The sequence below is a fragment of the Rhamphochromis sp. 'chilingali' genome (genome assembly GCF_963969265.1).
Source record: "Rhamphochromis sp. 'chilingali' genome assembly, chromosome: 15".
Classification (NCBI taxonomy): Eukaryota; Metazoa; Chordata; class Actinopteri; order Cichliformes; family Cichlidae; genus Rhamphochromis; species Rhamphochromis sp. 'chilingali'.
The window spans coordinates 27,614,505-27,628,175 of NC_137942.1; the positions used below are offsets into that span (position 1 = coordinate 27,614,505).

Sequence of the window (13,671 nt, forward strand, 5' to 3'; positions counted from 1 at the left end):
ATTTGAATGTATTTTTAAACCATTAAAAGTCACTGGCTGAAAAGAACAAGAGAGGGAAGGGGAATCAAAAATTCATTTGGGTACTGAATAGTCTCCTTCATTTTTTTCCTTCATTTTTTTCTTAGTCTAACAGCTACAACAAATTTAAAGATTTTTTTAGTGCAGCCATTCTGACATTAAATATAAACATAAATGCAGGTATTAAGGGGGGAAAAAAATCACTGATGTCATTAGACAACGCCTACATTTACATATTTCATTGCTAAAAGGCTGCTGTGAAAAAGGTCTACTACCAATTAACATAAAAAGGCATAAAATTATTTATCATCTTCAGTAGTTACTGTGTGTTTGTAAGGCAGCACATTAACCTCACATGTTCTAGCAAAGCACACCCTGCCTTGCAGTGCATTAGCACAGACCTACACCTGCCACCTTATAGCGAAAACGGCTCATACATATTGATGACTAGCCGGTTGGCCGTAGGGCTTGTCCTTCCTCACACGGCTATCATCTCCTTCCAGTCACAGGAGGACGTGAACAATGAAGATGAGGAGCAAGCAAACTGAACTGGAGTGAAAGAATGGCCTTGACTGTTAGCCAAAGCACATGTACTGCAGTTAATGATCAATCTTTTTTTTTTCCAGTTTGCCTGACTTCACCCTTATGCCTAAATTCCACAAGACATACATATATTTACATAATCAAGACGTATGAAAATCCTTTTGCCTAAGTAGCCATGCGAACAATAAAATGATCATGAAAACCCTGTAAATGGTTGGTCATTCAAGCGAAAATGCATCCTAATTTGACCCGACAGACCCGGTGTCCAGCCTTTGTTTACCGACATTATGCTTCTAGCCATCAAAGCCTGACCAACCTGACAAGTCAGAAAGACAATAAATTATTCATACAGTACAGTACAAAAGCTGAAGCAGGTAATTGGGCCTTTAAGTGTTCAGTGCAATCTACCGTTCCAGCACAAATTAAAATGCAAAATTCAAACAGGGTCAGCAGGGGACAAAGTAGTCCAAGGTCACTCAGTTCTGCTTCAAGACATTAATCGTCCCTCTTTGCTGGGTGTCTGGAAAAAGGAGTGGAATAGCAGTCAGCTACTGGAGTGGAAATATGGTGCTTTAAAGATGGAGGGAAAGAAAGACTCCCATGTCCTTCAATGTACACACTGCTTACTCCCTCTGTGCTTCTACTAGGTCACTGTCCTCACCACTCACAGCAGCAGAGGAAGGAGCATGATGAGGCTTCGGGTGCACGGAACTTGCCAGAACTGGGCGTGTCCGTGCACTGTGCAATGAATGCATGTAGATCTGTGATGTGTGCCTGCTCCTGTGTTTGGGCCTGCAAGAAGACAAAAAAGCTGCAAATTTTCAAACTGCTATTGTCACTTATAAATACGGGGACTTTATTTATCGGTAAAAATAAATCAATACATAACTGCACAAGTATCCTGCATTAATGTCGGATCACATTTACCAGTATTAACCAATAAGTATGATCATTATCTTGATTTAGCAGATTGGCACTGGGAAATTGGCAAAGTAGAGGAGACGTTGATGGGAAAAAATTTTGTTTTTAGATTTTAGCATTTCTGTAACCCAATTCATATGATTAGAAAAAGCACTCAAACCACCACCCAACAGTATAATAAAGAAACAAAGCAGCAACTGTACCATGATGGTGTCATAAGCTCCGGTGATGAGTGCGATGAAGAGTGACAGCACCATGTAGATGAAGAGGGAGATGAAGGTGTAAAGGTAGATCTGGCTGAAGGTCCACACCAGCGTGCTGCTGTGCTCCATCTCAGCGAATGTTACAAACATGTCGTCTCCATTGATCAGAGAAAACAGGCACTCTGACACCATGGACAGGGAGCGAAACTGGATACATGGAGTCCAAGTTAGCACAATCATTTAAAAAAGAAAGTTTTGCAGTCTTTCAGTGTTTTTATTTATCTTTTTGGCACGGACTACAAAATTGACTTCTAGAGAATGTTTCTGTGTGAAAGGCAAATATCAATTAATTTCACATTCATTGAATTAGGTAATGTACGGTATTTTTGATGCACATATTAGCATATTTATTTTTTTATTGAGTCATTTAATTATTTCATTTTATTCATTTTGTTTTTAATTTCAGGAAAGCTGGCCCTCCATATATTTCCACCAGAATTGATTACATTATTTTGCTTGCATGCAAAAAGCAATATCCTAACAAAATGCTGCCTGATTCATATTTAATAACTATCAATTTTCTCCTCCCATTAATTATACATAGCTAAAAAATGACATGCTGGGAGGCAGTTTATCATAATTAGGATGCTCTGACATGCAATTCTGCTCTGAGTGACTCACGCCTGCTCACTCCTCCTTAGAGACACAGCTGTGTGTCCGTGCATTACCTTTGCATGGTAGGGCCCCAGCACTATCCAGCCACAGAAGCAATATCCCAAATAAATGGCGGCCGCACAGCAGCAGAAGCGGATGACATTGGGAAAAGCAGCTCTTAGAGTCACAATCAGGATCTGTGGGAGAAAGAGACCAAATTAACTAACTGTAAATACATTTTAAAATATTATATAAAAAAAAATTGTGTTAAATAATATTTTCCATATTTGTGTGTGTGTGCTTGACATACATTGTATTTCTGAAAGAAGCTGAGGTAGCGGATGACTCCCACCCACACCAGCAGAGTGGATGTTCCCAGCAAGATCCCACAAACATCATATGATGACAGATTCTGCATCACAAGGAAGACATCATTACTTATCATAACTTACTGAAAACTGGGAATTTTACATCTCAGTAGGTGAATAAAAAAAGAAGCTTCTTTTACAGTGTGCACAAAGCTGCACACCCTCTCACATCTTGTTACCTTGGACTCTATCCCAATTTTGATGAAGCTGCCGATGATGGTGAACGTGTCACTGACGATGAGCAGAATGTACCAGCCGTTGATGAACTCCATCCTGTCTCCCCAGCTCACGCTGCGGCCCAGTTTGTGATTGAAAAACTGCACGTACTCCTGGGTAAGGAGATGGGAGATGATCAATGGGGCTTTAAATGTGATACACACAACCGGAAAACTGGGAGACCGTGAAAGGCATTTAACTACTTCTCTTTGCCTGCGTGACTTATCATTATGAAATTATATGTGTTGAATATATGGCATCAGAGGGCAACAGTGTTTGTATTGCAGGATGTAAGTTTTGCTGTGATCTCATTAGCGCCACGGCCTCCAGGCAAGCGCTTAGAAAAATGACAATCCAGCAGAGCAAGCAGTGCAGACCAGCCTCATCTTTCACGGTGGCAAGCAAAAATCGGAACTTCTGTAATCACATTTCACGCATGATGACTAACTTGATACACTGCACCCTTGAGAAATGTAATGATAAAGATTTGAAAGCTCATTTGCGGCTCGATATTTTTTTTTCTGAGGTTTTCATTTTGCACGATTTGCTGTTCAGAACAATTCATCTCATCCTGGGTCTCTTTGCAGCACTTCAGTTCATCCACTGAAACTTTTTTGCTTCCACCTTTAAGCCAACTTTCTTCTGATTGGCTGCCTGTGAAAAACAGAAGATCTTAACAGCAGGTGGGCGGGGCTTATGTGCTCACAGGTAGTGCTGTGTACCTGAGATGGCCATATTAGGGACATCTGCTCTTGGCAATATTTTTTATGTGTCCTCATTTGGTTGTTAATATGACACCATAAGAAACTACAGTTCCCCAAATGACACTTAAGGCTGACTGTAAAAGGGGTTCACTTCCACAGACACTGTGAAAGATGTGTTTCACCCACTGGTTTTAGACTCCGATTTGAGGCTTTAATGTAACCAATGCGATTGTATTTGGATAATAATAATAATAATAATAATGGATTGGATTTATATAGCGCTTTTCAAGGCACCCAAAGCGCTTTACAATACCACTATTCATTCACTCTCACATTCACACACTGGTGGAGGCAGCTACAGTTGTAGCCACAGCTGCCCTGGGGCAGACTGACAGAAGTGAGGCTGCCATATCGCGCCATCGGCCCCTCTGGCCAACACCAGGCCAGAGGGGCCTGAGAGGGAGAAGTGCTAAGTTATCCATAAAGTGTATGAGTGCAATGCAGACTCTTAATTAGTACCTCAACAAAAGTTGCAACTTCAAGCAGTCAGTCCACTTGGGGTCCCATTTTGAAAGACATCAGAGGAGAAGTGAAACTTTTTACAGCCTCCTTTTGGTCTCTGTAGCATATTTTCCTCCTAAATTTGGAAATATCTCACCCATTTCCATTACTGTGCTAAAGTCTTGAGTCACCCCTCTTTTTTTTGGTTTATATTTTGTGAGTAAAATAGGTGCAAAACTTTATTGAAACATGTGCAAACATACATGGAAATAGAGTAGATAAGCCAATGGTATGACCATGTATGACCAGGTATGCTACACTAGCAGCGTGTTTGGGATCTTTGTCATACTGAACAATGAAGCTGTTGCCAATCAGATGCTTTAACAATGGCGGATCAAAATATGATGATGATGTCACTTTTCTATGTTCGTAATTTCATCGGTTTTTGACGAGATATCCAACATCACTGGCTGACATGCAGCCCAAACCAGGGCAGAGCCTCCACCATGCTTTACAGTTGTAGAGACTCATTGTTGTACCTCTCTCCTGACCTCCTTTGTACATACTGATGAGCATTTGAACCAAAATTTTCAAATTTGGATAAAAGACCTGATGCATCTCTCAGGTACTGTGGAAGGTCTGTGCTGGAATTTTTTCATACTTCGTAACCTCCTAGGACCTGGCGTCCACATATGCGGATATCACATTTTGGGTTGTCTAGACCAAAGTATTAAATTTTGCTCTACAACGGCCTGATATCCACTTACGAGTACACTATTCAATTCAATTCAATTCAATTCAATTTTATTTATATAGCGTCAAATCACAACAAAAGTCGCCTCAAGGCGCTTCATAGATACAGAGAAAAACCCAACAATCATATGACCCCCTATGAGCAAGCACTTTGGCAACAGTGGGAAGGAAAAACTCCCTTTTAACAGGAAGAAACCTCCGGCAGAACCAGGCTCAGGGAGGGGCGGGACCATCTGCTGCGACCGGTTGGGGTGAGAGAAGGAAGACAGGATAAAAGACACTGCCACTGTTCTATCAAAATCTAAAGCAAATGTCCTCTTATGTGAATCTCATTTTTCTCAGAAACAAAAATCAGGTAAAAAACAAAAACAACCCCCCCCCCCCCCGGTAATTCTTTGTTTTTACATTCATCAGGTTCCAATCAGCCCAAATAGCAAAGAGAAACTGAAAATACATGCCATGAAAGAGTTCAGGTCTTAGGAGGTTAAGACACGATTTTCAGATACTGTTGAGCTGCTGTAGACAGGTTTTTAGGCCTGATACTTCCCTTTTTGTCTTCCACTTGTCCAGTTTCCTCAGTGTTTTAAGTGACTGCACAGCATGCCAAGATAGGGAACGTTTTCCACTAATAGATCCTCCGGGAATCACCTTGTTGATATAAAAATATGGTTTTGTGTTCATCACAAAACTGTGATATTTTTCATAGACTCAGCTAAAGAAATTGGAACAAACAGTTTTTTGGTGTGCAGAGACAACACCTGCTCATCCCTTGAGTTAGGTGACTTTCTCATAGGTCAGTATTTCTTAACAAAGAAAAAAAAATACTCTTAAAATGGTCAGGTACAAGGACGGAACTAAAAAGAAGTGAAAAATCAGCGAATGTCCAAAGAAGAAAGAAATCCTTGAGAACTATCGTTCAAAACTACTAGTCTGTCTCCTTGAAAGCAAAATATAAATAAAAATAGACTTTTACTGTAAGAGACAAGACTCAGTACTGTAAATTGTATTAAGACTTAATGTATGCATTATTAAAAAAGCTAGACAGTCTGGCAGGAAGGTTCTTTTGACCAGGCTTCACTTCCTTTTTTGTGTTCATGGTGGTCGTGCATTACTGTGCGGTTACATACACAAACAGCCTGTCCTTATCTGAGCTCCACTTTTGTAGGTCATTGAACACTATTTAACAGGTATTTGTGTGTGTGCAAAGGGCCCATGCAGTCTATGGATGCATCTTGGTATCCAAGCTAGCTAATGTTGACTGATAACCTATCACTCTGTTCTCCTGTCCAAGTAAGATTATATGTTCTCACGCCCAAAAGAGGCAAACATTGAGACAGCCAAAATGCCAAACCCAAGGCTTCAAAAAGGCAATGTCAGTCGTGCTATGTGCAATATCCATTTCAAAATATACATTTCATAGGCTAACATCACAAAAACAAAAAAATACAGAAATTATTGGCCAGTTTTCTTACATGCTGCAGGAGGATGCCTCTGAGGATGGAGCGTCCACACAGCAGCAAGGACAGCACGCAGACGATGGCCACCAGCACATCAAAGAACTCCTGCGCATAATTCTCGGCTGAAAAAAGAGGACAGAAATAAAAGGGATCAAAGGCAATTAAAATAAATGAAGCGGCAGGTAAATAAATATCACCCCTAACCACCAGTCACTCACCACGTCCAGTCACATTAGGGTCTTTACACTCCTTAATGGAGGCACGGTTCTGAAGACTGATCGTAACTTTACCGCTGTGCGCCCTGTTATCCATCACAATCTGACGACAAAAGCATGAACCACGTAACAATTAGCATGTAAAAAACAACATTTTTAGTTTTTCTATTCTGTGGGATGTTGACTGAATTTGAGATCATAGAGGGGCTCACTGTGATAGCAAAGGTGTAGCAGTCCGGGATTTCATTATTTATAATGGTCTGAATGTTGATGGCCTTCAGCTGGAAGTCAATGGTGACATTGATCAGCCTGGGGAGGAAAGAGACATGCTGAGGATTCAATGTGCAGAATTCACATTGCAAAGAAAAGCAATACCTCTTTAATACCAAAACACACAAACATAACAGAGTCTCTAACTTGTAAAACAGGAGAGTGAAATTCTTGTAGTCACTGTTTCCTGGAGCAGCGCTGTACGTCAGTGGGTCCAGTCCAATACAATCTGGAAAAAGGAAAATCAGAAATAGCAAAAGAGGAACTAAGTCATACATGATTTTTTCCATATCACATGAATGCCACACCACGGTTTATTTTTACCACTACATTTATCATGCATTAGCCATAGCCATCTGCCAAATCAGCAGATGTGCGCAAATAACCCCTTTCCCAGGACCGGACACAGTATTTTTGCTACTAAAGTGGAAAAAAAAAAGGTCTGTGTTTTTCATTACAGGACTCAAGTCTTTAAAAGTAGGGCACAGTTGCAGGGCACTGGAGCAATAACACAGTGACTCACTGACACTATTGGTTCCTTAAGGGAAATACTGGCACTTGAAGAATGTGCAGACAGACGTGTAACAAACAAGTAGACTTTAAAACATAAAGAAAAACAAAATCAAAAGAAGGATTATCCTACCTGTGACAACATGTGGGTCGATGTCAAACGTGTCATTGACGGGGTCAATGGTGCCCCTCCTAAAGTACCTCTGACAGAGGGAGAGCGCGCTTCCGTTAACGCCGACACCCGGCACATAAGCGTACCGTCCCAGTGAGATCTGAGGTAGAGCCAAGTACTGAAGAGGGAAAGAGAAGCCGAGAGGTGGAATTAAGTTCGAGAAAACATCTGTCTTCTTTATGCGATGTTAAACTTTTCACGTTCAGAAAGTAACAATGAAGCTCTCACTAAAAAGAACGCTGTTCAGTCAGGATGGCAACACGATAGCGGCATCTCTTTCCAGAAATATGTCTCAATTACTAGAGGTGGAAATCACCAGACACCCCAAGATTTGATATAATTCCGATAAAATATTATTGCATTTTTATCACATTTATTAACTTTGTGTTATGTGCTTGGTATGGAATAAGATATGTTACGATTTATCACCAAGTTGAACTTTGTCAATATCTTTTTTTACAGAATACAATGAAGTTATTTTACTTTAATTTGAGATTACAAGCACTGTCACTAAAACCTGCATTAATGTTGCCATAAGATTCAATCTGCAATTGCATGCAAAGTGTTTCTGGTAATACACCAAATAACTGTGATAAATTCTCTGAAATCGCATCTGTTGCTGTCTACATAAACAGAAATTCACATTTAACAGGAATGTATATTTAACTGCGCTCAGTAATGTTCCTGTTCTACAGGAATATAACCACAATACAACCAGCTGCCAACCAGTTGAGTCAAGCCCACTTGAGTTGTTTTCATTGACAAAGAGTCATTCAGACTGATGGCAACATGTTGGCAACATTTCTGCTTTTATAAATTAGACAGCAGTTATTTGCAAACTTCCAATGATCTCTCTGAGAGTGACTGCAGTCAGTCCAAGTAAGACTGAAACTGTTTGCAGAAAGGTTGCCTCCTGTTGGGCGACCTGTGCAATCAGTTGCAGAATGTGAAAAAAAATCTATACAATCACCAGGCAGCCGCTGCTTTTTTTATGGATGCAAGGAGGTTGCTTTCCTATTTGTGGTCATGTGACTGAGCCATTAGCTTGCTCTTAATTAGGAGGTAGCTTTAACAAGCTGAGTGTGTTCAGTGTTGGATGGTTTTTCAGTTGAGCCCATTTAATGTAAGTTTGCTTGGCTAACAACATCTCAGGATGGTGGCGCATGAGATGAGCCTTCTCGCTCGTAGACTATTTTAATGTATTTAATAAAATCTCAATATTTGGTGTTCCTGTAGTGATCAATGTCAAAAATATTGGGATACTCTATTGGACTGACTTCCCCCCACCCACATCTGTTACTGTGCATAACCTACAGCAGCAACTTTTTCCATCTAACTACTACATCCACTTCTTCATTGTCTGCAAATGCAGACAAACAGACGTCATTTGCAGTCTGTGTTTCTGCGCTTATTCACACACTCAATTCTAAGCTAAGCTAGTAAACATTGTAAACAATACAACTGCTAAAGATAATAGCTCAGCTAGCTTTGCAGTAGTCCTGTTTTCCCCTCAAGCCTATGATTGACCTTTGTTTTGTTGGGTTTTTGTGTGGAGTGGAAATCTGCAGTCAGTGTTACAACAGTATATTAGGGTCCATTGTAAGTAATAATACCATGAAAAAACACTTATTAATATCAAGCATATCTAATGTATGCATGGCTTAAAAAAATCATTAAAAAAATCATATTAAACAAAATTCTGGTCATAATAATAAATCAAGAGATCTCAAAATGTCTCTTAAAATGGTTATTAGCAGGCTACCTGCTCTATGGCAAAGTTGATGTGGCTGTACATCTCCATCTGTGTGTGGACAGCGTGGGGATTCTTGTCCTTGTAGCCCTTCAGGAAAAGGTGCTTGAATGCCGCTGTGTTTTCCTCTTGAAACGTCACAACCATCTGGTTACTCAGTCCAAACATCACCAACTAATAGACAGAGCCAGAGAGCACAGGCACAAGACAAATGAGCTGAAACACTCGGGCAAATGCAGAGAAGCAGTCGCTGCACAGTTAGAATAAAACACAGGACATGATCGGGTATTTGCATTCTGAGCCTACAGAGTATTCATGTTAAATCAAAGGGCTGTATCCACCTGCACAGTCACAATGATGATTTTCAGCAGCTGCAGGCCAAGTTTGAAAGGCTTGCGCCCCTTTGCATGATACTTGTCACAAGGGCTCATGAAGAAATACTTGAGTTTCCTCCTCAGGGCCTCCTCCTCTCCTTCTTCCTCCTGCTGGAGGAGCTTGGAGCCCACCAGGGTAGGAGGGCGGGAGCTGCCACTTCCAAGAAGATCCTGGGAGCCATAGCCTGATACGGAGGAGAGCAGCTTGTCCTTCTCTGTTAATAAAATCATTCATTTTGGAAAGAAGCTCAGCATTAAAGAGGTACTCAAGACATTATACATTGCTGGGTTACTAACAAGTGACAATTTGAATTAACCCCTTTTATCCTGGAAAAGTGGTTGGAGAGTGTCTTTAATTCTGTTACTTAGCAGTGTTAGCTGGTCTCCCTGCCTGTATGTGGTGCAATTTCACAGCTTAGTATAACCAAGCTAACGCTGGCGGATAACTTTCATGTTTAAATGTGTAAATGCTCAAAAATGATCCAAGCATGATCCAAGATTACCACTTGTAGCTCCTGAAAAACAAAAATCCAGTATCTTAATGATTATATTACATAAAATCATTAAATAAAAAAGAGTTTACAACAGATAAAAGCCCAGGTTCTGAAAAGCATGTTTATTTATACAATGAATCCTTCTTTGGTTCTTCATAATGAATTACTGTGGCATGGAGGCGATCAGCTTTTGACACTGCTGACGTGTCACTGCAGCTCAGGTTGCTTTGATAGTTGCCTTCAGCTCGTCTGTGTTTGGGGTCAAGTGTTTCTCATCTCCGTCTAAACAGTACCTCACAGATTCTGTGCGGCCTTCAGATCAGGTGAATTGGTTTGCTAATTAAGCACGTGTCTAAATGCCATTTGGTAGTAGTTTTGGACCCACTGGCACCCTGCAAGAAAAGGAAATTGGCATCTCCATAAAGCTTGGCAGTCAGAAGCATGAAGTGCTCCACTCCAGCAGATGACATGGCACCCCAAGTCACCACAGACTGTGGAAATGTCACACTAGACTTCAAACACCTTGGGTTCTGTGCCCCAGGTAAGCTCTTCTGACATTATCGCTGGTTCAGGAGCGGTCTGACATCAGGAACGTGACACTTGCAGCTCCGTTCTCTGCCAAGTCCTTGAATTGACTTTTCTCAAGGTTGCAGTCACCCCTGTTGCTTGTGGACATTTTATTTTCCTTCCTCAACTTTTATCAACATGCATTCTGTGAACAGCAAAAATAGCTGTCTGTGGCTCATCCTGCTGGCATAGAGGGAAGCCTGTCAAGTCAGCAGTCTTCTCCTGATTGCAACTGCATGTTCTCAACTAGACTGACAGACAGGCAGTATTTATACTGTATCTGAATGGCAATTCCCCCAAAGTCGAAATAAGATAAAAAAAAAAAATTCGAATTATCCTGCTGGGTCTCTTAATAGAATTTTATAAATTGCTTGACTGTAGAAAGATTTTTATGTGATTATCATCAAAACAAACATGGCTGAACTGTCCATGCTATTCGATGACGTCATCTTGGGCTCGCTAACTGTGATGATTTTAAGAACCACCGGTTGTAGATGTCAAGGCGGAAACCTTTAAAGCGTTTATTTTCAAAACAATAAAAAAATAAAAAATAAAACTTTAAATGTCCAAAATCGGCGGAATGATCCTTTGAGCCTCGAGTCACCTGTGAATAAATACACGGAGCGGACGTGTTTCTTTCATTGTTCGATATCACACCTTAGCAAATTTTCACAGATGGACCCGCCTCTTTAAAAATAAATAAATAAACAAATACATGAAAAATAAAATAACGTAATATGATGCTAGCAAATAAATGCGTACCAATCCGTGGTATAAAGAGTGATACAGGTGAAGAGAGATAATAAAAGAGAGGACTGAATGTTGCCAAACCTGTGGCGCTGTCTTGGATGCAGGTGTAACTAGAAGATGCCATGGTGATGCGTTCACGTTCGCACAGGAGCAGCGGAAGGGTACATCACACTCATAAAAAGCGAGTAGAGAGCAGACGCGGGTTCATATTATTTGTTTACATCGTAAAATAAAAGACGATTGCTGTCGCAGTCTGCGGATGAAACATAGGTAAACACATCGCCGCTTCCTTATGACCACGTGACTCCATCATGTGACTAATGCCTAGCCTGTAAAGCTATTGCTGCTGGGAAGACTAAAGACGCAAACGCCAAAAAATTCAGGGCAAATGTTGAGCTAATGTTCCGGTTATTACTCATTTTTTGTTTTGTTTTATGTTTTATGACAGTTTTATTAATTAAGACTTAGGATAAAATAATTATTGTTTATTGAAGAGAACTTACGTTTGCGCAAGTAGTTAATAAGTTAAGTCATGGTGAAGGGAAAGGGTTTTTTCGCTTTTTGAGAAATACTGGTCTCATAAAGAGGATCTGAGGATTCAGGAGTGAAGCAAGATTAAAAGCCAGGAGATGGCAGTAATGCAACATTTTTGGATGCAAGCTGCCGTTAAACATGAAAGAAGAAGAATAAGAAGGCCTCAGAGGTTATCTAAGAGCATATTGGGAGCAACAACACCATGAAGCCCAAAGAACACACCAGACAGGTCAGGGATAACGTTATTGAGAAATTCAAAGCAGGCTTAGGCTACAAAAAGATTTCCCAAGCCTTGATCATCCCACGGAGCACTGTTCAAGCGATCATTCAGAAATGGAAGGAGTATGGCACAACTGAAAACCTACCAAGACAAGGCCGTCCACCTAAACTCACAGGCCGAACAAGGAGAGCGCTGATCAGAAATGCAGCCAAGAGGCCCATGGTGACTCTGGACGAGCTGCAGAGATCTACAGCTCAGGTGGGGGAATCTGTCCATAGGACAACTATTAGTCGTGCACTGCACAAAGTTGGCCTTTATGGAAGAGTGGCAAGAAGAAAGCCATTGTTAACAGAAAACCATAAGACGTCCCGTTTGCAGTTTGCCACAAGCCATGTGGGGGACACAGCAAACATGTGGAAGAAGGTGCTCTGGTCAGATGAGACCAAAATGGAACTTTTTGGCCAAAATGCAAAACGCTATGTGTGGCGGAAAACTAGCACTGCACATCACTCTGAACACACCATCCCCACTGTCAAATATGGTGGTGGCAGCATCATGCTCTGGGGGTGCTTCTCTTCAGCAGGGACAGGGAAGCTGGTCAGAGTTGATGGGAAGATGGATGGAGCCAAATACAGGGCAATCTTGGAAGAAAACCTCTTGGAGTCTGCAAAAGACTTGAGACTGGGGCGGAGATTCACCTTCCAGCAGCACGACGACCCTAAACATAAAGCCAGGGCAACAATGGAATGGTTTAAAACAAAACATATCCATGTGTTAGAATGGCCCAGTCAAAGTCCAGATCTAAATGCAATCGAGAATCTGTGGCAAGATCTGAAAACTGCTGTTCACAAACGCTGTCCATCTAATCTGACTGAGCTGGAGCTGTTTTGCAAAGAAGAATGGGAAAGGATTTCAGTCTGTAGATGTGCAAAGCTGGTAGAGACATACCCTAAAAGGCTAGCAGCTGTAATTGCAGCAAAAGGTGGTTCTACAAAGTATTGACTCAGGGGGCTGAATAATTACACACACCCCACTTTTCAGTTATTTATTTGTAAAAAAAAATGTTCGGAATCATGTATGATTTTTGTTCCACTTCTCACGTGTACACCACTTTATGTTGGTCTTTCACGTGGAATCCCAATAAAATTGACTCATGTTTGTGGCTGTGATGTGACAAAATGTGGAAAAGTTCAAGGGGGCCGAATACTTTTGCAAGCCACTGTATAGAGATATCACTCATGTCTGTATATGAAGCAGTCAGCAGACTGTTAGCTTATTTTAGCATACAGGCTGAAACAAAAGGGATGCTAGCTCTAGTCACACAACCACAACTTCTGATTTCCGCATTCAAAATGTCTTTGTTATATTGGGTAACACCAGAACCAAACTAAATCAAACAACCACAATTTCCTCTTCTTACTTATACTTCTCATATTTTTATTAAGGGACACAAATGCATGAGTTGTAAACCTATACT

At 40.9% G+C, this 13,671-nt stretch overlaps 1 protein-coding gene across 1 annotated transcript; it reads right to left on the reverse strand.

Annotated features, from left to right (window-relative positions):
- Positions 1 to 627: 627 nt before the first annotated feature.
- On the reverse strand, positions 628 to 11,734 carry mcoln1b (mucolipin TRP cation channel 1b). The gene is made up of 13 exons (XM_080906274.1): positions 11,522 to 11,734; positions 9,597 to 9,844; positions 9,268 to 9,429; positions 7,467 to 7,623; positions 6,971 to 7,052; positions 6,766 to 6,862; positions 6,557 to 6,656; positions 6,354 to 6,460; positions 2,887 to 3,036; positions 2,650 to 2,751; positions 2,414 to 2,536; positions 1,686 to 1,892; positions 628 to 1,353 (listed from the first exon to the last, which is right to left on the reverse strand). Exons 1-13 carry the CDS (start codon positions 11,562 to 11,564, stop codon positions 1,219 to 1,221), a joined length of 1,713 nt encoding a protein of 570 aa, XP_080762400.1. The 5' UTR covers positions 11,565 to 11,734; the 3' UTR covers positions 628 to 1,218.
- Between the last annotated feature and the right edge of the window lie 1,937 nt (positions 11,735 to 13,671).